This window comes from Callorhinchus milii, unplaced genomic scaffold, assembly GCF_018977255.1.
Source record: "Callorhinchus milii isolate IMCB2004 unplaced genomic scaffold, IMCB_Cmil_1.0 Scaffold3, whole genome shotgun sequence".
In the NCBI taxonomy this organism is placed as follows: domain Eukaryota; kingdom Metazoa; phylum Chordata; class Chondrichthyes; order Chimaeriformes; family Callorhinchidae; genus Callorhinchus; species Callorhinchus milii.
Window position 1 is genome coordinate 95,016,924 of NW_024704744.1, and position 23,334 is coordinate 95,040,257.

At 44.9% G+C, this 23,334-nt stretch overlaps 1 protein-coding gene across 4 annotated transcripts; it reads right to left on the reverse strand.

Annotated features, from left to right (window-relative positions):
- Positions 1–2,662: 2,662 nt before the first annotated feature.
- prepl (prolyl endopeptidase like) lies at positions 2,663–23,222 on the reverse strand. Of its 4 annotated transcripts, XM_042333432.1 has the most exons (16): positions 23,160–23,222; positions 22,228–22,528; positions 21,634–21,942; positions 19,987–20,124; positions 17,880–17,946; positions 17,415–17,627; positions 16,520–16,646; positions 15,704–15,920; positions 14,341–14,529; positions 13,676–13,882; positions 12,749–12,924; positions 9,257–9,473; positions 8,118–8,267; positions 7,125–7,251; positions 3,921–4,009; positions 2,663–3,479 (listed from the first exon to the last, which is right to left on the reverse strand). In XM_042333432.1, exons 3-16 carry the CDS (start codon positions 21,841–21,843, stop codon positions 3,429–3,431), a joined length of 2,178 nt encoding a protein of 725 aa, XP_042189366.1. In that variant the 5' UTR covers positions 21,844–21,942; positions 22,228–22,528; positions 23,160–23,222; the 3' UTR covers positions 2,663–3,428. The 4 variants fall into 4 exon arrangements, with proteins under 4 accessions (XP_042189366.1, XP_042189367.1, XP_007895048.2 ...); XM_042333433.1 differs by lacking the exon at positions 22,228–22,528 and having other exon boundaries at positions 23,160–23,193; XM_007896857.2 differs by lacking the exon at positions 23,160–23,222 and having other exon boundaries at positions 22,341–22,653.
- Between the last annotated feature and the right edge of the window lie 112 nt (positions 23,223–23,334).

The following is a 23,334-nucleotide window of genomic DNA, read 5'->3' on the forward strand; positions in this document are numbered from 1 at the left end:
TAGCTGTCAATGAGGAGTGAGAGGAATCAGATCCATTTTGACAGTGAAAAACAATCCAAAAATATTGGTTTGATACCAGTAAATAAACAAACAAACAAGCATCGTTGCTATCAAAGCTGGTTCCAGTTTATATGCATTCAGCGCTTGGAAGCGTCAGAAGAGTAGGACACCACGGATTTATGTGCTCAGATAGACCAGTGTTTTGTGTAAAGAGCATAATTAGGACTTTGGAACAGATCACAATTGTAAGCACTTTGTTAAGAATTTGCTGACAGGTTTCAGCTGCAGTTAACTGGAAATAATCTTTCCAATTCACACAGCAGTAAGTGTAAGTGCCAAATCTACTTGTAGAGAGGTTTCTTGGATCAAACGAGATTTATCAGTGGTTATAAAAATGATGACTGTGTTTTGCTTCCAGGAAGAGAGCAGCATGGGCACAGGATTGTGATCCCACGGTATGTAACGGTACCTGAGGGAAAGTAAAACAAAGAGCAGCTGAATATCGTAGTGGGGCAGGGAAGGGGAAGAAAAAGCAAACAAAAAAGCTACTGAGGAACATTTTAATCATCTGGAATTTTATTTTCATTGTTGTTTTGCAATTGAGAAAGTAGAAGTCTTTTAGTGAAGATAATACTCGATCTGTTTGCCGTGTTAAACGGGACTCTTATGGTTTGGGCCAATAGAAAAGTGAGTCCCCACTTTCTCCGTGGAATCCGCTCTTAACACCCCCTCCTCCGCTACAAACTCCCCCTCCTCCTCCGCTGCAAACACCCCCTCCTCCTCCGCTACAAACACCCCCTCCTCCTCCGCTACAAACACCCCCTCCTCCTCCGCTACAAACACCCCCTCCTCCTCCGCTACAAACACCCCCTCCTCCTCCGCTACACTCCCCCTACTGCTCCGCTACAAAGAACCCCTCCTCTGCAACCCTGTACACAGTGTGCTGGGTCCCAGCCTCTCGCGCTGTTTGCTCGACGCTGCTACTGTGGGTGGAGCGGCTCCGGTCGGAGAGAGCGAGGATGGAAGTAACGGCACGAGCGGGAAATCGGCTTCGCCCGGCGCCCGTGGCCTCGACTGAGATCCTGCCGCCCGTTCCTGGTAAGTGCCGTACTATTGAAATGAACATTTTTTGAGTATTTTAACCACACCTGCAGCTTCAGGGAAATATACACCTACAGCTTTGATCTGGGTAGCTTCACAAAGTGCGTCTCTCAATCGCACCGATCAACAAAATCTATCAAAGCCCCTCCCGCAAATATTTCCACACTTGTTAGGTTCACACCTGAAGTCACACATTACCTTCAGCACTGAGAAGGGCCAAACCTATAACTTGCTGATGAAGAGTGACAGTCATGTCCGCCCATCTCTACACAGCATCAAAACATCAAGGGCCTGAATTTCCATCGGAATTACAAGCTCACTGTGCTTGGTAGTGGTTCCTTCCATTCGACTACTCCCGTGCTATCGTCTTGTGCTCAAAACAACGGCACTTTTCCTCAGCTCCCAGGAGCGGGTGGCAGCTTTCAGCAACTGTACCTCAAAATAGAAGGGTGTCTGTGGCAGGTGCAGGGTAGCCTCAGGCTGTTAGGTGTGTTCCCCCTCTCCCCCTCCACTCAGAATAGCTGAGCACAAATAAACCAATATTTTTCTTTTTTAAAAAAAAAAGACCCAAACTGATATCCCTTCCATCCCCTCACCTCTCCTTTCTGTAGCTCAGTGGTTAGAGCACTCGCCTCGCAAGCGAGAGGACCTGGGTCCAATTCCCGGGCAGGGGGTGAAACGTTGGGCAAGTTTCCTTATTCCACACGCCTCTGTTTATCGAGCAGCAAGTAGGAACCCGGCTGTTAGTCGATTGGCGGATCGCTTTTCCGGGGGTAATAATTCTTTCAAAATAATAATAATAATAATCTGGTCACTCAATCCACGACTGTTTGTGGGACACTGCTGTCCACAACTGGCTGCTGTGTTTCACCCACAAAATACGCAGTCACTACACTTTGCAGTGTATTCTGTGAAGCGCTTTGAGACATCTCAAAGACATGATAAGGTGTTATATCAAATGCATATTTGAAGGCAATATTATTATTAACTCTTTTATCTTCCGAGACCTTGAGCACCAGTTACAAACACCCAGCTCCTCAGATTACACTGTAAGAAAGCATGGAACAAGCTCCATGTTTTCTTTTCTAGAAAACGTTCAGCAACAATTTCCCACAGACCCCCAGAGAGCACCAGAATATCTACCCTCACATCTTTGGCCGTGGCATTTCAATGATCCAAGCGGCTGATCGCACTGTAAACATAACTGAGGTAGCAAAGAAGTTCATCTCTGATAAGACTAGAAAAAATAAAAACATGTCATATTGGTGCACTTCAGAAGGGGACACGTGTAATCATTTAGGGTGCGATATATCTGCCTTCAATTCCCTTATTTGGATTGCTTAATTTACCCTGAGGGAAACTAAATGATGGATGGGTTTGTTAATTGCTCAATAGATAATGAAACACTGATTACAAAATTGATTTTTATCACCTACAACATCATGGTTTCAATTATAGCCCGATGCATAAACATGACATCATCTGTAAATATTATTTACTGACTTACTGATCAAGATGCACACAATAAATACAAAAAATAGGAAGTCATCTCATCCAAACAGATAATTGGAGATTTTTTTATTGACTCTTTTAGTCACATGAAAACATAAAAGTCAGGAGTGAGACATCAGATCTTGTGTTGTCGTTAACTGAGTGGTTTACATTGTTAAGCTAGGATTATGGTTTGGGTTCTAGCCTTTTGGTCTGTCTATACTTCAAAGCCATTAATATGCCACATAGACTATTCAACCACCAACATGTCTTGGACCTGACCAATGTTACCAGTCTTAGCTTCTCAGAGACAGTTAAAACCCAGCGAAGACTCTCCTTACCTCAACTCTCCTCCACTTCCCTCTTTTAGAGAGGAATACTCCTTTTATTGTCCTTGAAAGAACAAATTGGTTTAACAACTGGAATTCAAACCAAGATCCTTCTGGTTCAACCAGTCCTTAAAGGATAAGAAAATGCCATTCGGTCCACAAAAGCTCATCCCTTTGGTACATTAACTCTCCCAGCTTAGAAACTGAACCCAAAAAAGTCTTTCATGTAGAATTCTATGTCAACCGTTACATGAACTGTATCATCAGGAGCGACATCACCTACTTTTAACCTTCCCCTGAAAGTCATAGAGATTTTGCCAGGCACGTTCTTCCACTTCTAAGCCAAACCTGGCTATTTTGTAAGTCGCTGCAATACAGACCCTCCTCCAGCCTGCCTTTTAGAAAAGATTCCATTATGTTCCAGGTTACTGACGTCTTGGTTGTGACAGATTCTTGTCAGCAGACAGGCCACACATACGTTGGTATAGCGGTGGTATAGGGCTGCTTCTATACATCAAGACCCAGCGCTTTGTACAGAAATGCATAATGTCTGGCAACCTAAAATCAAAAAAGACAATATATAATTAGCCAAGCAGGACTGTGTAATTTCCACAAATATAAAGGATTCTTTTCACTGCAATAACATAGCATTATTTTCACAGGAATAACAATTACCACAAATTGTTATTTACTTGAGTTGGTACATTTTTAAATCGTTTTCGCCCTCCTAGTGGGAAGGATGATATAGTGATGGTCCTGTCAATCTGTCTTATCCACGTCAAAATGATCCAATAAATGGCTACTGGCAGCTCCCTGGAAAATCAAGTGTTCTTCCTTTCAATGTTGGGTTTATTACTCACCACACCAACCACGCGACTCAGTGGCTGCGTTTGCCAAATGCCTTACAACAGACCTTTTCGACCACAAAAGTTAATAAATACATTTCTCCGACTCGAAACACCAGACACGGAACAGCGGAAAGCAAAATCCATCGCTCACTTCGCGTATTGATTCTTCCCAGTCCGTCGAACCGAAATGAGCACCTCCAGGCTGGATATCCAACAGTATACCAGGCAACTCACCCTCATCTGTAAACAAGGAGAAAAACATGTTGGTTTTAAGAGGAATGAAATACAAGAAGTTGATTGACGTTCATCAGGTGATAGCACTCTCACATCAAGATCAGAATCAGTGAGTATTACGAGGGGATTTTGAGCTCCTTGTACAAGTTGATACTCAATGCTGGTGGAGTGTTGCCTTGTCAGAGGTGCTTCTGTTTGGATGAAACTCCAAATTGAAGTCCCTTCTACCTGTTCAAATGGACGTTAATGATCCTATGTCTCCATTCAGCATTTCTTTCCCAGTGTCCCGGTCAATTATCCTCCAAATAAAATTTGTCATTCACTTCTGACTGTTTGTGGGAAATTGCTGTGCACAAGTTAGCTGTGGTGTTCACCTACAAATAGTCACTACACTTTACAGAAAGTGCTAAGTGAGACATTCTTGATATTACAGACACTATAAACATACAAGGATTATCATTGTTACGGTTTTTAGAATCACTTTTATTTCTGTCAGAAAACAAAGTACAGGTAAATATTTCTATTTTTTCTGTTGCTAAGTCTAATGGGTCACCTGGTCGCAAGAGTTTGGGTTTTATCTTTTTATGTGATAAATAAAAAAGATTTAATGTAGCTACTGTTTCCTTTTATCCTAAGGTTAATCATAAACTGACTAGATTCCTGAGAGGGTAGTCAATGCCAGGACATGAATTAGTACTTTGAGATGTTTTGATGTTATAGATACTATATCAAATGCAAGGCTTATTGTGAAAATATGCTAACAATCATTTCCCATTTTGCTAGAAGTGTTCTTACCCATAATATAACAGGCCAATTGATCTCCTAAGGCATTGTAGATTTTTATGGTTCTGTAATTAACATTCAGGTCCACTGTTGGTAACTAAATGTACTCCACAGCTCGAATAAAACTCACAGAATACTTTGTTCCCAGAAACAATGTTCAATTACTTGTAGACTAGAATATACTTTGTATTGCTATAATTAAATTAAAATCATTGGGAGTCTAAATTAGCATTTATCAGCACCAAAATCTTGAGTCATGAAGTATTACTGTGGATTGCCAAATTACTACCTTGACTTATGGACCTGATCTAGAATTTAATTAGGTTTTTTTCCAATTTCAGTATATCGTTCACCTTTACAATTTGAAAGGCTTCACAAATTTCTATGAAGCAACACACCCAATTGACCTAAGCAGACAGCGTTTCTTCTGAATTACCAGTGCAAGTTTTCAACTAATTGTGTTTTACTGGATCAAAAAAGAACTTTGTCTGTCTCGGACTGCTTAACAAGGAATTCCTTAATAAGGAAGCCTGCTAGCACATTAGTAATTCTTGGCTATCTGTGGGACTTTGCTGTGTGTGAATTCTCATTCACTACACTTTATAGTATTATTATTATCATTCTTACTGTGAGGTCCTGTAGCTCAGTGGTTAGAGCACTCGCCTCGCAAGCGAGAGGACCTGGGTTTGATTCCCGGGCAGGGGGCGAACTGTTAGGCAAGTTTCCTTACTCCACACGCCTCTGTTAACCGAGCAGTAAGTAGGAACCTGGTTGTTAGTCGATTGGCAGATACTTTTCTGGTGGTAATAATCCCTTTTTTAAAAAAAATCACTCAATCCACGACTGTTTGTGGTGCACAAATAGCTGCCACATTTCACCCACAAAATATACAGTCAATTCACTTTACAGTATATTCTGTGATGACGTTTCGAAGAAATAAGGCGCTATATCAAATGCAAGGATTATTATTATTAATAGACAAAATCCTCCAATGGTTTTTTTTAGGGGGGCGCGGAATCCTAGCCTGGGATCAGGCTCATGAGTGTAAGACCCCTGCATTTCACAAATGCATCTTCGGTAAATTGCTTTGTAGAAACTATGGAGGAGAAACAAGGGAATGTACCCCCAAAAAAATATTCTGAAAGATCCTGTTATTAAAAGCCAAAGTGGCAGTTTGGCTCAGTTGACCGCACTTTCAACTCTGGATTAGTATTTTGTGTTTTCCTATCTTGAGAGCTAATAATAATAATATAATAATGCTTGCATTTGATATAGCGCCTCATCAAGTTGTTGGGACGACTCAAAATTCATCTGGGCATACTCAAAAGAAAATTAGGTTTGCAATAGATTTCTTTGTCAAATAGCTCATTCTTGAATTTGCCGAGAATATCTGTCTTCCCCACCCAGTAGCCTTTTATATCTGACCTTGTCTCGTGAAATTTCAACTAGGGTTTAGGTTATGTGTGTGCAATTGGGCTTCCACATTCGCCTACAAATACACAGCCACTCCATTTCACAGTAAATCTTGTGAAGCTCTTTTTGAGACGTCCTTCCGACGTGATGAGGCACTGCACCTAATGCTGGGATTATTATTTATTATTAATTGGGAAACCACAAAGCTGTTAACTTATAAAGAGAGTAATATAAATTGTTAATGATTACGAAATGAAGTACACTGAAAACAAGGCAATAAAGCTGAACTGGGTTCAAAGATTTCACTGAAGATTTCTACAAAATGTTTTGGTTGGACTGCGGGGAATGACTCCTTTACTGCAAATTTAAGTTAATAATCCTTGTATTGAACATAGTACCTATAAGGAGAGGCCTTGGGATGTCTTCCCGACGTGAAAGGCGCTGTACAAATGTAATGTTGGATTGTATTGTATGAACTGAATCCAAATAGTACATTCTTCACCACTTTGTTTCCCCGACCCCTTTTCTTCACAAGTCGTCTGTTTCCTTTGTTGTAAATATACTCAGTTGGTGCAGTACAATTGGAGCATAAGGCTTCTAACTCTTATTGGCACCTCTAGTATCAGCAGTCGGGCCTTCAGCCTTTCTGCCCCCACCCTCTGGAAATCCATCCCGCAGCCCCTCCAACTCGCCTCCCTTTCCTCCTTCTCAAGGTCCATCTCAAGACCTTCTTCTACGACTGCACCTTTGGCCATCTTCCCTCCTCCGCCCCCGCCTTACCCTTCACCCCTCTCTGATCCCAACCCGCAGCTTGGGTGCAAACCCCTCGTTGTCTAGTGCCTTGGGATGTCCTCCCAACTTGAAACGAGCTGTATAAATGCAATGTTGTTGTTGTTGCTGTTGTTCAGCGAGAGCCCACTCTCACCTCTTGCATTATGCTCGTGAGAATCAACGGCTACAGCATTCCGGAGTTTGCTCACGTATCTCAACACGCTCCCCAATAGCACACGCTGATCATCCTGGTAGGCCGTGATGAACATGGAGGGGTATCTCTGAAACGTTAAACAAGGAAAGTTTTACACACCGGTACAGCTATCAAACTCTGCCGGTACAGTGAGTGCCCTCACTTTGTATTTTTAACACAACAATCGTTGTGCGCAATTGGCTGCCGCGTTTCGCCCCCAAAATACACGGTCACTCCACAATATATTCTGTGAAGCGCTTCGAGACGTCCCAACGTTGTGAGAAGGCGCTATATCAAATCCAATGATTATTATTATTATTATTATTATGTAACAACTCGGACTTATGTAACAACTCTCTGCAGGATGATGTCTTGACGCACTTTGGAGAGATTTACCTGGAAACACGGACAATGTGGAAGAAAGGGCACTTAACAAGGTCCCGAAGGAAAACAGAATGGGAACACTGCAATCTGAAATGCTGCAAATGGCCAGCGCATCAAATCAGAAGCCGCAAGAGAAAAGGTTGGTTAATGGTGTCCTGACCAACAATCCCTCAGGTAAAATTGGTCATTCACTTCATGGCTGTTGGTGGGACACCGGTGCTACATTCGTCTGCAAATACACAGTCACGACACTCCGCAGTAAAATCCTGTGAAGCGCTTTGGGATGTCTTAAGGCGCTGTACAAAATAAAAATGAATAATAATCCTTGCATTTGATATAGCCCCTTATCACGTCATTGCGACGTCTCAAAGTGTATTTTGTGGGCGCAATAGATGCAAGGATTATTAACATTATTATTATTATTTCAGGTGTGACCTGACATCAGCACTGGGGTGGAGGGAATGTCAACTGCGCTTTCTCTAGATGGACCCTAAGGGAGGCAGTGTTTGCCAGTGTTTTAAGTCCTAAGAGAGAGAGAAAAAATAAACGTGAGAAAAACGTGAAACCAACCTGTGGCTTGATATTCTGATACGGACAGTAGCTCTTAATGTATTCGAGAAGATTCCTGTCAGTCAGAGGGTTTCCCCACTCCTCTTGCTCCTCAATCGTGAGAGGCAACGAAGGGTCCAGCATTGTATCAAGAACATCAAGGAAAGGAGCCTAAACACGGACGAGAAAACAAGGGCATCTTATTGAAGCATCCCTTTGGAACTCCATCCTAGTTCCTTCGCCTCGCTCCCTCCTTTCCCTCCTTCAAGGTCTCAAGACCCTCCTCTTCGACCGTGCTCTTGGCCACTCTCCCACCCTCCACTACCCCCACTTCCATCCACTCGCTCGGGCCAAAACCCACGTCTGCCCAGTGACTTGGGACGTCTTCCCAACGTGGAAGGCGCTGTACAAATGTAATGTTGTATTGTATTGTATGAACTGAATTCAAATAATATGTTTGACACAATCACAAACTCTACAACAAGCTCAGAAGAGTGGGGCGTGAGCTGCCTGGCTCAGCTAGCAGCACTCTTACCTCCGAGTCAAAAGTTTGTGGGTGCAAACACCCAAGACGGGACTTCAATACAGTGCTGGGGGGGGTGGGGGTGGGTGGTGCACTGCAAATGTTGGAAGGTACTGTTTAATTAGATTTAAATGTAATGGGCCCCGAAAATTTTTAACCGCAAAATGAAAATGTTTTAATAATAATAATAATCTTTGCATTTTGATACAGCGCCTTATCACGCCTTCGAGACGTCTCAAAGCGCTTCACAGAATATACTGTAAAGTGAATTGACTGTGTGTTTTGTGGGAGAAACGCGGCAGCCAATTGCGCACAGCAGCGTCTCACACAAACAGTCGTGGATTGAAGTGACCGATTATTCTGGATTATTATTTATTGATTTATTGAGTTATTTATTTTTGAAGGGATTATTACCTCTGGAAAAGTGATCCGCCAATAGACTAACAACCGGGTTCCTATTTACAGCGAGGTGAACAGAGGGGCGTGGAGTAAGGAAACTTGCCCAACGTTTCGCCTCCCGCCTGGGAATCGAACCCAGGTTTTACAATAGTGAATAAGGGGCCTGGAATGGTGAACGAGGCCTTTAATCATCACTGCAACACCGTTCAGTGTCCACAGGGCTACGAAAGGAACTTACTCGTAAAAGCACAGCCCTGATGAGATGGGGGTACGTGTTACACAGGGCCCCCGCTAAGACCCCGCCCGCACTGTTAGCCGCTAGGGCTGTCAGTCTCGGCTTGGAGTACCCCATCGTGTGCAAGTGGCTCACACCAGCCCACAGGTCCTCGGCTCCCTTGTGCTTCCTGTCCAGCCTCCCCGCTTCGTGCCAGTTGAGGCCCAACTCTCCACCGCCTCTGGGATGGAAAATAGACGAGTATTATTTTTTTTTAAAAAAAGCTTAATACAAGATCGTGTTACCCCTCCCCCACCCCCCACACCTCCACCGCCCGCTGCCTCCGCTCGGCCGGCTCCAGCCTCCCATTTGTCAGTTGTGCCCTCCCTTCGTTCCACCATCGGTGGCCGTGCCTTCAGCACCGAAACTCTGGAACCATTCCCCCCCCCACCCCAATCCCTCCGCCTTGCCCCCTTCCTCCCCACATTCAAACGCCACCTAAAGATCTTCCTTTTTGATCGTGCGTATGGTCACCTCCCACCCTCCCTCTCCCCCGTGGCTTGTTGTCAAGATGATGTTATCCCCCGTGAAGGACGCTGTATAAATGCAAGTCGCTGTTGCATTGTGACCTGCACTGAATTGGTGGAACATTTTCAAATGGAAGATCTTTTTTCTGAAGTGCATCAAAATACATCAGAAAGAATCTATTTAGACATATCACAAGTCTGATACCGTAGTTTATAATCGACAGGTTGCGCACACCTCGTGTAAACTGGGAGCTATCAGTATAATAATAATCCTTGCATTTGATATAGCGCTTTTCACGTCGGGTGGACATCCCAAAGCGCTTCACAGAACACACTGTGAAGTGAATTGACTGTATATTTGTGGGCGAACGGGGCAGCCAATTGCGCACAGCAGTGTCCCACGAACAGTCGTGGATTGAGCAACCAAATTTTATTGTTTTGTTTTGTTGAGGGATTATTATCAGGCGCGTGGAGTAAGGAAACTTGCCCAAGGTTCCGCCCTGCCGGGAATCGAACCCAGGTCTCTCGCTTGCGAGGGGAGGGCTCTAACCACTGAGCTACAGGTAGGTCACAAATGCACAATTATGTCATTCAAAAACAAGGGCAAGGATGGCAGAATCACCCTGTTATCCTTTCCATCGGTTGTTAAAATTAAAGCACCTGCAATTCTCTCTTCAGTTGTTTATCACAACCCACATATGAGACTCGCCCCATCTCCGTCAGTCAAGGTCTGGTGTCTGTGAATGCAACCGATTTCTCTTTCCTCCTCTTCTCCCTCCCCGCCCGACAACACTGTAAACAGCGTAAATAGTGCAAACAGCTGCTGTATGTATTTAATGGCTCAGACAGAACTCTCTTGGCCCTCGGACTCAACCTCACCACCTTCTGACTAACGCACTTCAAGTGCTCTGGGACGCTACCCTGCATGATGGGCCCTACATAAATGCAAGTTGTTGTTTTCTTCTCTCAAAGAGCCTCAGCTTCTATTTCACACTAAGCTTTAACCCTCGTTCACACCAAATGTGGCAGAGAACTGGGGCCTCAGTTGACAAGGAGCCAACTCTCCCAGCGCTTGCAGGTTGTAAAAAGAGGGGGAAAAAAATGATGCTGCCCGATATCATGGAATGTAACGACACTTGCCTTCATGATAGAGATGTGTGGGAGGCAGGAGGGGGGGGAAAGGGGGTCATTGAAGGGAAGAGCCGCACCACGGGATAATAGCAGACAGCTCCAGTGGGGCGGGAGGGGGGGGGAGAACAGCATTAGCACAGACTGGATCTGCCAAAAGGCCTCCTGTACTATAAACTTTCTAATGACCACATCATAAATTATTTCAGAATTTGAAGTGTTTATCTTCAGCCACTTTCTCTGAAGGCTATAAAAAAATGTTACAGGGTAAGGATTTTTCTTTAGCGCGTGTGTGTGTGTGTGTGTGTGTGTGTGTTGGGGGGTGGGGAGCAGGGGGAGGTGGAAACAGAAACAGAGAGCATTTAATCACCCTGGATTACTGAGGACTTGGTGGACACCATAATAATAATCCTTGTATTCGATATAGCGCCTTATCACATCTTCTTCTTGACGTCTCAAGGCTGTTCGCAGAATATACTGTAAAGTGAGTTGCCTGTACGCATTCTGTGGGCGAAACGCGGCAGACAATTGCGCGCAGCAGCGTCCCACAAACCGTCGTGGGTTGGTTGAAGCCACCGAATTATTATTCGTTTTTTTGAGAGGGATTAGATGTTTCCATCATGGACGTGCAAACACAGAGGGCTACATTTTGTGACCATTTGTCCCGGGTCGGAGAAATCACCAACCTTGTCTCTCGACTGTCTCCAGCACAGCAAAACCCCCAATACAAAGCCAAAAGTTTTTTTTTCAGTGGGTGGGTGGTGGGGGGTTCGGGGGGGGGATGAGTCCATTAAATTTCAACCAGCCTCATAACAGGGTCTGATTCCTGGACATCGTGATGTCAACCATCGCACGACTGGTGATGTCGCTGCACATTTTGCCGAGGAAGTTGCCTGACGGGCCAGTGTTATAAAGGGGCACCTTATAAAGGTAGATGACCAGCCATCTTAGGCTGGTTTCTCCTCACCCCTCACCGCCCTCTGGTGGAGGAACCTGAGACCCACGGCTGAGGCTCTCAGGCTGAACAGGACTTGTGATTCCGTTCTGACTGACACGAGTTCACGGTCTAAGCTGAGACCCCCAGTGCCGACGGTGGAGCACTTCAGTGCACAGAACGGCTGCCGCCTTCAAAACCCAGCCACTACACGTGAGTAACTATGAAGCACTTTGACGACGTTATAAAAAGTCCTTTCAGCTGGTTGGGCCAGTGCTACGGGACGTCCTCCTGACGTGAAAGGCGCTGTGCAAATGTAATTTGTTGTTGTTGAGGTTGGAAAGCACGGAAGGAAAAAAAAAATGGCCATTTTGTTTATCAAACCAAATAATGATAATGATAATAATGAACCTTGCATTTGATGTAGCGCCTTATCACGTCTTCGAGACGTCTCAAAGCGCTTCAGACAACGGGACAACTTCACCTCTGAGACACAACGTAAAAATCGTAGGCCGGGGGCCTATTGGGCTCATCAAGGTCATGTTGGTGACACTTCCACCACTGGAGTAATCTACTCTAATCCCGATTCCCTGCTCTTTTCCGCCCCCCCCCTTATTCTTGCCGAGGATATTAAAACTGTAAAACACTTGGGAACAAGCGAGGGGAATCCTCAACCTCACTTCTTTTCAACTTGTTCGTGTTGTTGTGCGTTATGGGACTTGTAGCCCTGCACCTTCACGATGTGGGGGCTGGTGGGGATGGTACCAATATAAGCGTTCTGGAACACTGCCCCGCATGAGGGGCGCTGTATGAATTCAAGTTGTTGCTATATAAAAAAAAGAGCATTCTACACAATCTGACTTGTGGCGTTTGGCCTCAAGCATTGAAAATAAATCCCATTTTAAAAAAAAAGACCGGTTACGTTACCTAACATGACAATAAGCTAAAACCCAGTCATCTTCCAGCAGCACCATCTGCTCCGGTTCGAAACCCAGATTCAAATCCATCCCATAGGCTCCGTAAACCTGCACCAGCAGTGGCCTCTCCCTCAGAGGCTTTGGCGACCGTCGCTGAAATACTGTGACCGGCACCAGCGTACCGTCCTGAGAGAGAGAGAAAAAAATATTATTCCTATTAGGTGGTGAAATGTTGCTCAACGGTGTTACACATTTCTGGTTTACGATCTGTGGAAAGCGCATCGAATGCAAGCTTAGCAACTGATGGTGTTGTCCTAGAAATTACAGCACAATAAGAGGTTCGTTGAGCCTCTGTTGTGTTGTCACTCAATTGGGATTTGCCCTTTAGCCAATAGACCCAGACCCAACGTTCAGCCTACAATATCAAATGCAAAGCTTATTATTATTATTATTATGGCAGTGACAAACCAAAGTTTATCTTTTATACGACAAACCTATTTGTAATAGTAATCCTTGCATTTAATATAATGCCTTATCACGTCTTCTAGATGTCTCAAAGCGCTTCACAGAATACACTGTAAAGTCAACTGACTGTATGTTTTGTGGGCGAAACCCGGCAGCCAATTAAGCACACAGCAGAGTCCCACAAACAGTCGTGGATTGAGTGGCCAATTTTTTGGGGTATAATTTACAGAACTACAAAATCATTACACTTTGCAGAAACCCCTATGAAACACTTTGAAATGACTTCCGGGGCGGGTGAAAGGTAATTGCAAGAATTATTATTAAATTCTCAGTAAGGCTAGCACTTTAATTCTGGCCTTCATCAAACCCTTGTCTTTTTTTTCCCCTGTGAACTCAGAACTAAACGGAAACTGGTCAATCTAATTCTCTTGCCTCTGTGCCAGCCGCTACCCTGGTGGCACTTTGGCCTTACCTCGCTGGGCACCTCCAATCGCTTCACGTTGTAGTCGCTAATCACGTTTGACCCAGTTTCATCCTCTTGGATATAGAGCCCGTCATCTTCGACCGAGTAGACAAAGCTTATTGGTGGCTGCACTGGAGAGGAGAGTTGAAAGGAAAACTCATTTGCCTTGTGCTTTAGGCTAGCCTCCGTCTCAATGGTGCAAGCCCAGGCTGGTAGCTGTGAGAAAGAGAACCATTTAAGTAATTATACCCAAACTAAATGAGAAGAGTGAATATGGCACACTAACATTAACTCATTGGAGCCCAACCGAGCACAGGAACAGGCCATTCAGCACATCGAATTGTGCTGAATAATGAAGCACATTAAGCGCTTTGGGACGTCCTCCCGACGTGAAAAGCGCTATATCAAATGCAAGGATTATTATTATTATTATTATCGAGCCTGTTCTGCCAGTTCAATAGATCATGGCAAATTTTCCAATCGCATTTAAACGATATATATACATGTAGATACGCTTGAGCTCCTCGGCTCTAAGGAATACAAGGCGTAGGGAGAAAAGAAGGGAAATGGGTTGGAAAGGACAGCCTTGAGGCGCTGAGGGGAACGCCTCTCACGCTCCTGTTCCTTATGTCTTCGATGCAACTCTTCGGGTTAAGTAGAAATTCCTTGCATACCTGAACGGACTTAACAGATTCCGGTTCACGGAGGGAAAAGACATCCATGTGCAAGCGGCCTCGACACTTCAACAGCATCACGCAATGATCCTCCAGGAGCTCCATGTCAACCAGCTTGGCTCGCTCCCTCACAGCAGACACTGTCTGCCAGCTCTCTATTCCAGGGGAAGAAAGAGGCGTCTTCACCAGCTTTTTCAAAAGAAACCAAAGGCAAGGTTTTAAATAAGATAATAATAATAATAATAATAATCCTTGCATTTTTATCAATGCTCTTCGAGACGTCTCAAAGCGCTTCAGAGAACTAACTGTATATTTTGTGGGCGAAACGCAGCAGCCAATTGCGCACAGCAGCGTCCCAGTCATGGATTGAGTGATCAATTTTTTTTTATTTTTGAAGGAACTATTACTCCCGGAAAAGCGATCCGCCAATTGACGAACAACCGGGTTCCTGCTTACTGCTGGGTAAACAGAGGCGTGTGGAGTAAGGAAACCTGACCAAGGTTTCGCCCTGGAATCAAACCCAGGTCCTCTCTCTTGCAAGGCGATTGCTCTTCCATGCAGGACAGACACCAAACAAATTGGTAAGCCGGGAAGTGTGTGTGTGGATAGGAGGGGAAGCTATTGCGGAGGTAGGGTGAGGTAAGGGTATGCAGAATCGTTTCAGTGCTTCACAAAAGATATTTAAAAAAAGAATACAAGAAAGGATTTACAATATAAAGATTTAAAATCGTAGCAGAGCACGATGAAGCATCGCGGTTGAATACTGAATGGTTTCTCCAATAAATATTGCTGTGGAGTTCATAATGTGCCACAATCCTATTTTGCATAACACTATATAAATCCTGAGGCTCTAAATGGACACAATACTTGTCCAGCTATGGAATGCAGTACAACCCCAGGAGAACATAAAGTAGATCTCATCACGGTGGAATGCCCACAGGTCAACTTGACACATTCCCATTCACTGAAGAAAAGCACGTTCAGCCCTTAGGACTTACAGTCCTTAGTGAGGAATTTCATTTAGATAGTATCTCAAAATACTTTGCAGAGGCACAGTGGGAAGAAGAACACGGTTGGAAGTTGGGGGTCAGGAGGGAATTGACCGACGTGTAGGTTTTTAGAAGACTTTCAAAGTACTTGAGGGAGAGTGCGAGTCAGGGGGATGTGGGAGAGAATAGCATGGAATGGGGACATAGGGGCTGAAACCTTATACCCCACATTGGAGTTGAGTTTGTGCGTCAAACTGGCACCAATGAGATAAGCATAAAGTGTAAAATACTGCTTGCCTGGCTGCACACGGCTCTACCGCCGGAGGTGAAGCCCCATCGTGTGCTCGGTAGCACAAGGTCAGGGTGAGACTTACCTGATATTCTTTAGTTGCTCCCCAATTCGTCAGAATGTATAGCTGATTCCCCCAATGCTCTACATGGTAGATAATCCCAGGAACCCGCTCCTGCACAATCTGAAGCTGGCCCAATGGTTGGCTGCAGTCTATTAACCAGACCTCTGAGCTGCTTTTACTGTTGCTGTTCACAGTGACAAATCTGCCATCTTTAGTGCTGATCACCTCCACAAAAAACCTGGAAGCCATTGCGGGGTGGAGTGGGGAGAGGGCATTGGAGGGAACAAATAGAGTCTGTTTAAGACACTTGATTTGGCTGCACTTGATATTTGCTTCCACTACAGAGTCACTACTAGGCAGAAATTCCACCTGGGTCGAGATTTATTCTATTTACGTCACATTTCAGAAAATATTAAATATTAAAAAATTCAAGAGGGTCTTGAATTTGATTGATTCTTAAATGCAACCTTAATTTTGAAGTCTTTTTTGGGGGGCAAAAGTTCTTTTGAGAGCTGCAGAAAATTCGACTTCAAAGTTAAAACTAAATTCAACAATTTGCCAAATTTTGGATACTACATCATGAGAGTGAATCTAGACCCACGAGAAGCGCTTTGAGATATTTTGACTTAATAATATTAATAACAATAATAATCCTTGCATTAGATATAGCGCCTTATCATGTTTTCGAGATGTCCCAAAGTGCTTCACAGAATATACTGTAAAGTGAATTGACTGTATATTTTGTGGGGGAAACACAGAATTGACCCTCAATCGGTTCGAATTAGGTGCGAAAACAAAACTGCAGGAGCATTGAATATATAACGAGGCAGCAATTACCTGGGATCTTTTTCCCTGTAAACCACTTCGGGTGTTACTGCATTGCTCGCCAGCAGAAGTCGAAACACTTGTTGGGACTTCAATTTCTCCGCAATGGTATAAAACAGAACATCATCGGTCCCCCATTCTGCAGTAAGCAAAACAGCTGATTTTGATTGATTTTTAAAAAAGACACACACACTCGAATACCAAGAATGGAGATTTTTCGCTGTCATTAAAAATTTAAGGTAGTGAGAGAGAGAAACAAAATCTTAACGGTGACCAGGGTGATAGGAAGACCCTTGAAACGCATACTTTGTGGCCACACTTTTCTAATTATTGGTTCTCAGGCAGCTTGTTGGAGGGGGAAACCTGAGCAGGAAAATATCAAGGCTCATATTTATTCCATGGGATTCGGTCATTGTTCTCCAATATATCTGAAGGAAGTACACTGAACTGAAAGTAATAATGATAATAATAATCCTCTCATTTGATACAGCGTCTTCGAGACGTCTCAAAGCGCTTCACAGAATACACTGTAAAGTGAACTGACTGTATATTTTGTGGGTGAAACGCGGCAGCCGATTGCGCACAGCAGCGTCCCCACAAACAGTCGTGGATTGAGTGATTTTTTTTATTTGTAAAAAGGGATTATTACCGCCGGAAAAGCGATCCGCCAATCGACTAAAGACATGGCCACCAATGGTGGAGCGGAGGGCACGAGGGACAAATAGGAACCCAGAGGCAGCGAGCGGGTGGTGGAGTAGGGGGGTGGCGGGTAAGCAGGTCGGAGAGGTAGGGAAGTGCGAGGGAATGAGACGACGCTTTTCATCACTTTCACTTTGAACGCTCAGTGAGCTGCAACCAACTTTTTGAGGACCCGAGACAAGCGAACGGTGTTCTCGCTCACTCTCACCGAAGCTGAAGACTCCTGGCAAAACATGCGCCACCTCCGGTCTTGCCCCGAGCCTGACCACGACACAAAACGAAGCCTCCTCGCGCGAAGTGCGGACACCGCACGCCAAGTACTTCTGCCCCGGTGACACCCTAATGCGCTGAAAGTCGGCGTCTTTAGGGCGAAGGAACCTTAACTCGTCCAAACGTAACACGACTTCAGGGAGGCGGACACCTGGGGGTGGGGAGAGGGAAAGAGAAACAATATCAGCCCAGTCCTGGTTTCCTCAACACTTTGTAAAGTTTTAGCAGTATCCAGTCTCCTTGTGAACACTGGTGCTGGCTGCAGTCTGAGCAGCACTTAAGTACTTTGCCTCCTGCAAACCTGGACAATGATGGGGGGCAATCCTTCACGCCGGTGGGTGGGGGGGTGGGGGGAGCGGGAAAAAAAGCGCCGCTCACACCATCTCACAACGAAACACTTTACCATTTGGGATTCTGCACCGATAAATGCAGCCGCCGTCTTCGTAGTACACAGTATCAGCGATCTGCAGCTGTCCAAAACACAAGGCAAAAAGTTCATCGTTCTGATTGCAGGTTGCACACGTTTCCCAGTCACGTGCCACAAAACCTCAGGCGCCACTCGACAGAGATTTGGCAACACAAAGCGGGTGTGACACACCTGGACATCTGACAAACCTGGTTCAAGATATTTTTCACGGGTTAAGAAGATGGTAAAGATTCCCAAAGGATCTGGGTCAAAGTTTTTCGGTCACTTTCAACATTTTATCAACCCTTACCTAAAAATGTATACATCTAGGGCAAACGACAACAACAACAACAACAAAATTACATTTGTAAAGCGCCTTTTACATTAAATTAATTGACAAAATTACATTTGTGTACAGTTCAAAATCTGCAACTAAAGTCTGTTAGATTATGTGAGACTGGGGCAGGTGAGGAATTCCTAGAGATCAAAGGACAGAACGACTTGGTATACAAGAGGGTGATCCTTGCACCCACATTACGTAAGTGTCAGCTTGGCTCAGGTGACAGTCCGCCACAGAGGGCTGTGGGTTCAAACCCCAGGTTGGGATCTGACTTCACGGTCTAGGCTGACGTTCCAGCGCAAAGGAGGTTGCATTGCCAGTGATGTTGAACTTTGGATGAGACATTAAACCAAGCTCCCACCTGCCCGCCTGCTCTTCAGGTTGATGTTAAAAATCCCAGTTTACTATTCCAAAAGGGAAACATGTTTCTTCCAGTGTCCTGTCCAAAAATGCTTTAGATAAAGTGGTTATCGACACCATGGCTGTTTGTAAGATCTCGTTGTGTGCACGATGGATGATAATAATCCTTGCATTTGATATTGCGCCTCATCACATCTTCGAGGCTTCTCGAAGCGCTTCACAGTATATACTGTAAGTGAATTGACTGTATATTTTATGGCCAAAACGCGGCAGCGTCCCACAAACAGTTATGGATTGAGCGACCAAATTATTTTTTGGGGTGAAGAATGCCACTTTGGTACCCAAAAACAGTCTCCACATTTGACAGTAATTGAGTGAGTTGAGACACTTTGACGTTATAAGGTGTTCTAAAATTCCAAGTAGCTTCTTTCCAACTTTAGTCTATTTATTTATAGCAGGTTACAAGAGGCACAAATGGCTCATGCGTGGCAGCTTGTAAAAGTTACCCAGCTGCTGCGACACGCGGAAATTATGTCGGCAGCTGGGTGAAAAACAGACCTATTTATAATAATAATATTCGTTGTATTTGATATAGTGCCTTATCACACCTTCAAGGTGTCTCAAAGCGCTTCACAGAATATACTGTAGTAAATTGACTGTATATTTTTAGGGATGAAACGTGGCAGCTAACTGCGCACAGAAGCGTCCCACAAACAGTCGTGGACCGAATGACTAAATCCTTTTTTTTGAGGGAGTATTACCCCCTGTTAGCGATCCGCCAATCAATCGACAACCGCCAGACAAACGTGCATGTGGAGCAAGGAAACCGGCCCAAGGTCTTGCCCCGCCAGGGAATTGAACCCGGTTCCTCTCACTCGCGGATCCTTCTTATTGAGTTAGTTACTGATAAGTTATTTGCATAGAATACAAAGGCACATAGAAAGGAAAGTCTAATCCTCCTCAAACCACCTCCCACCCAATATTCTAATTACACTTCGCTCCTTGTGTGGCTTCTCAGCTTGATTCTCACAGGGCCAGCTTATTCGACGGGCCTGTGGGGCGCTCATGAAAAACAAACTGAAAATCCCTAATAGTTTTTAAATAATAATAATACTAATCCTTGCATTTGATACAGCGCCTTATCACGTCTTAGAGACGTCTCAAAGCGCTTCACAGAACATACCGTAAAGTGAATTGACCGTATATCTTGTGGGCAAAATCAGCTGTTTTCAAACACGCAAAGTTTGTAAGGGGGGAAAAAAAAGGTGTAGAGATCGATAAGGAAGTGACGAATGAAATAATAAAATTGTTTTTGTCTTTAACTATTTTTAAAAGTTGTGAAAAAAAATCAACAGCTGTGGCGTTAGCTTCAGAGTGATATGAAAGCAGCAATTTTTTACTCACAATTTTAGGACTGTCATTTGTGGAGATGTATTTGTTAAAGGTTGCTTCAAGTCTCTTCTTCAGCTTTACCTCCAGCTCACGGTACTCATGTGACTTAGATTTGTAATATTCTAGCTCTGATTGCAAAATTTCCTGGACCTGGGCAAAAAAAAAGTTAAGTTTCATCAGAATTTTTTTTTAGTCGTTAAGTTGAAACCCCAAGGATAATAATAATCCTTGTATTTGATATAGCGTCTTATCAAGTCTTTGAGACGCCTCAACGCTCTTCACAGGATTTATCGCAAAGTGTAGTGACTGTGTATGTGGAGGGTGATGTAATAGTAAGACATTGCATTGTGCTTCTCTATTCCGTCCCGTCCCGCCATTAATAACTACACCACGGTGGAACTCTCTCCCAAAATACCCGCCCCTTGCTCTTTCCATGCCTGCTTTCAAAACCATTTCAAAAGCAAAAATACTCTCGCATTATGTTCATGCTTTTGGTTAAAACCTTTTTGTTCTCCTTCCTCTCTTCACTGCTCTGCTCTGCTCTGCCCTGTTCATTCTGTGAAGCACTTTATGAGATATTCATCCTCGTGAAAAGTGCTCTAGAATGCAATTTGTTGTTGCAATCTGTCTCAGTATATTTGAATCATTTGGATTGGATCTGACTGTTTTTGTTTACATATAAACTTCTCATTTGTGAGCAAGATTCAGTTGTAGATGTGACTTCTTTCCAAAATAAGCCAGAATAGGGAACGTAGGAATGGGAGAAGACTCAGGCAGCCCATTGAGCCTATTCTGGTATTTATGAAATTACCTGAAGATCTTTTAATCTTGTTTCTCTGCCTAATCTCTATATCCATCAATGACGTGAAAGCCGATATACAAATGTAATTTTGTTTTGTATAGTCAAGTATCCACCTGCCTTTTAAAACGTTGTCAAAGATATTCTTGTTAATTTTGAAAAGTATGTTCCACTCAAGACTGGTTGTATTTGATGCTGTGATGGATTGGACATCTCTGCTGCAGACAGTTCAGTCTGTTATGGGACCGATGTGCAGAGTGAGGTCCTCCAGGGGAGAGAACATGTAATGATGAGCGTGGCGATTGGACAGATTGACAGTCTAGTTTGATACTTGTCAAGTGCTGGCTTTTTGAAGAGATACTGAACTGAAGTCCTGTCTCACTGTTTAGGTGAACATTAAAGATCCTATTACCGTATTCAAAGAAGAAAGGGTATCTCACACTGTCATAGTCAACAATCCCACGGAGGACGTCACAAAGGGCTGAACAGTAAGGCTGGGGGTCTGAGATGAGTATATTGTCTTATGATGGTAGGAGGATTGTGACAGGCAATATTCAAAAAACAGTATGCAAAGTACTCATAAATAACTGCTGGAGAGTGAATACATAACAATACTGGTAACTGTATACAGGCTCTGTCCAGCTGTGAGCACCCTACATGTTGAGGCTTTTTGCTTGCAAGGCTGAAGCCACACTCGCAGGGTCGAACCTCCCGGTCTCATTGATAATTCTGACAGGTTGGACAATCATCAATGCCTTTGACAAACACGTCTCCTGGGAGACTCCACTTGCGTCCCCTATCTGAGCTGATCACCAAGTGGTACAATAGAGCCCAGTGTATGAAGGGTATGAAATACTCACCTGGTTATTAAAACTCCGAGTCATTAAACCACTCCTTTCTACTTCCGCTCTTCTGTAGCCTTTCATAAGACAGCTGACAGTCCTGACACTGGAATCTAATGGCCTCCTTTTGGGCAGATTCCATCTTCGAATGGAGAGGAGCGCTGAAAAGCTTATGGGCTGATAAATACCCAGTTTTGCTCTTTGTAGCAAAACTGCCAATCGGGGCATTTTTTTTTAACCATTCGTCTGTACTGTATATGTTTAGAAAATCAGCACTTGTTACGAAACTGCACAGGGCATCCAACCGTTGCTATGCCTGGAATCGCCCTGTAGACAAGAACAGTTATTACATGTTATACTTCTTATGCAAACATTTTGCATGCAATTCAAAGAGCAAATACACCTCAGAAAGCAAACGAGGGTCTGTCTCCCGGGCCCCCGTCGTTCACTCATTCGATTCAATTTAATTGGCCATCGCGTTTCACCCACACCGCGCGGTCACTCCACTTTCCAATGCATTCCGCCATTCCCCGTTGCTGAGACGTTTCAGCGACAACGATAAGGCGCGATATCAAATGTAAGGATTATAATATTATTATTATTATTATTCACATCCAGTTGTTCGGAAGCCTGAAATCAATCGCCTGAAGATCGGAACTCTTGTCCAGAGCTATGAAATAGCTATGAAATGAAATGAAATGAAATGCGCGTCCGGGGTACGTTACTTGTTTTGGGGGATGTTTCGCAGACGGTTACAGACGGTAAAGAAAACGCAACAAGTGGGCGAAGCGCCGCTCCCACACTCCGCATTCACATCCAGATGTTGAGAAGCCTGAAATCAATCAGAGCTTCGGATCGGAACACCGGGACTCAGCCCTACAGCAGCGAGTGATCCAAACATCTCCTGTTTCTTCTTTAAAAAAAATAAAAATAAGTGAATAAAAAAAAACTTTATTTAGAGGTAACAAAACGCAGTGGGGGACCCTGAGCACTTACTCCACCCACACACACACCCACCCCCACCCACTCCACCCTGACCCCCCCACACCCTCACCCCCACCCACTCCACCCTGACCCCCCCACACACACACCCCCACTCCACCCTGACCCCCCCACACACACACCCACTCCACCCTGACCCCCCACACCCCCACCCACTCCACCCTGACCCCCCACACCCTCACCCCACCCACTCCACCCTGACCCCCACACACACACCCCCACTCCACCCTGACCCCCCCCACACCCCCACCCACTCCACCCTGACCCCCCCACACACACACCCCCACTCCACCCTGACCCCCCCACACCCCCACCCACTCCACTCTGACCCCCCCACACACCCCCACCCACTCCACCCTGACCCCCCCACACCCCCACCCACTCCACTCTGACCCCCCCACACACCCCCACCCACTCCACCCTGACCCCCCACACCCCCACCCACTCCACCCTGACCCCCCCACACACACACCCCCACCCACTCCACCCTGATCCCCCACACCCCCTCCACCCTGACCCCATTCACCCACTGATCCACTCACTCATTGAACCCCATTCACAAAGACAACAACACATCCACTGCCTCCAGAGGTGCAGCAAACTCCAGACTGAACCAATCGATCCCCGAGCGAATGTTCCCCCGCTCCCCCCCCGCCCTCTCCCCCGCCCCCCGCCCCGCGCTCCCCCCCCCCCCCGCGCTCCCCCCCCCGCCCCGCG

Coding starts and splice junctions, on each gene's coding strand:
- prepl (XM_042333432.1), bottom strand. CDS start 21,843: ATGCCCCGATTGGCAGTTTTGCTACAAAGAGCAAAACTGGGTATTTAT. Junction 9,474..12,748: donor TTAGCTTATTGTCATGTTAG/GTAACGTAACCG, acceptor TTTCCATCCCAG/AGGCGGTGGAGAGTTGGGCC. Junction 4,010..7,124: donor TCACGAGCATAATGCAAGAG/GTGAGAGTGGGC, acceptor CCTTGTTTACAG/ATGAGGGTGAGTTGCCTGGT.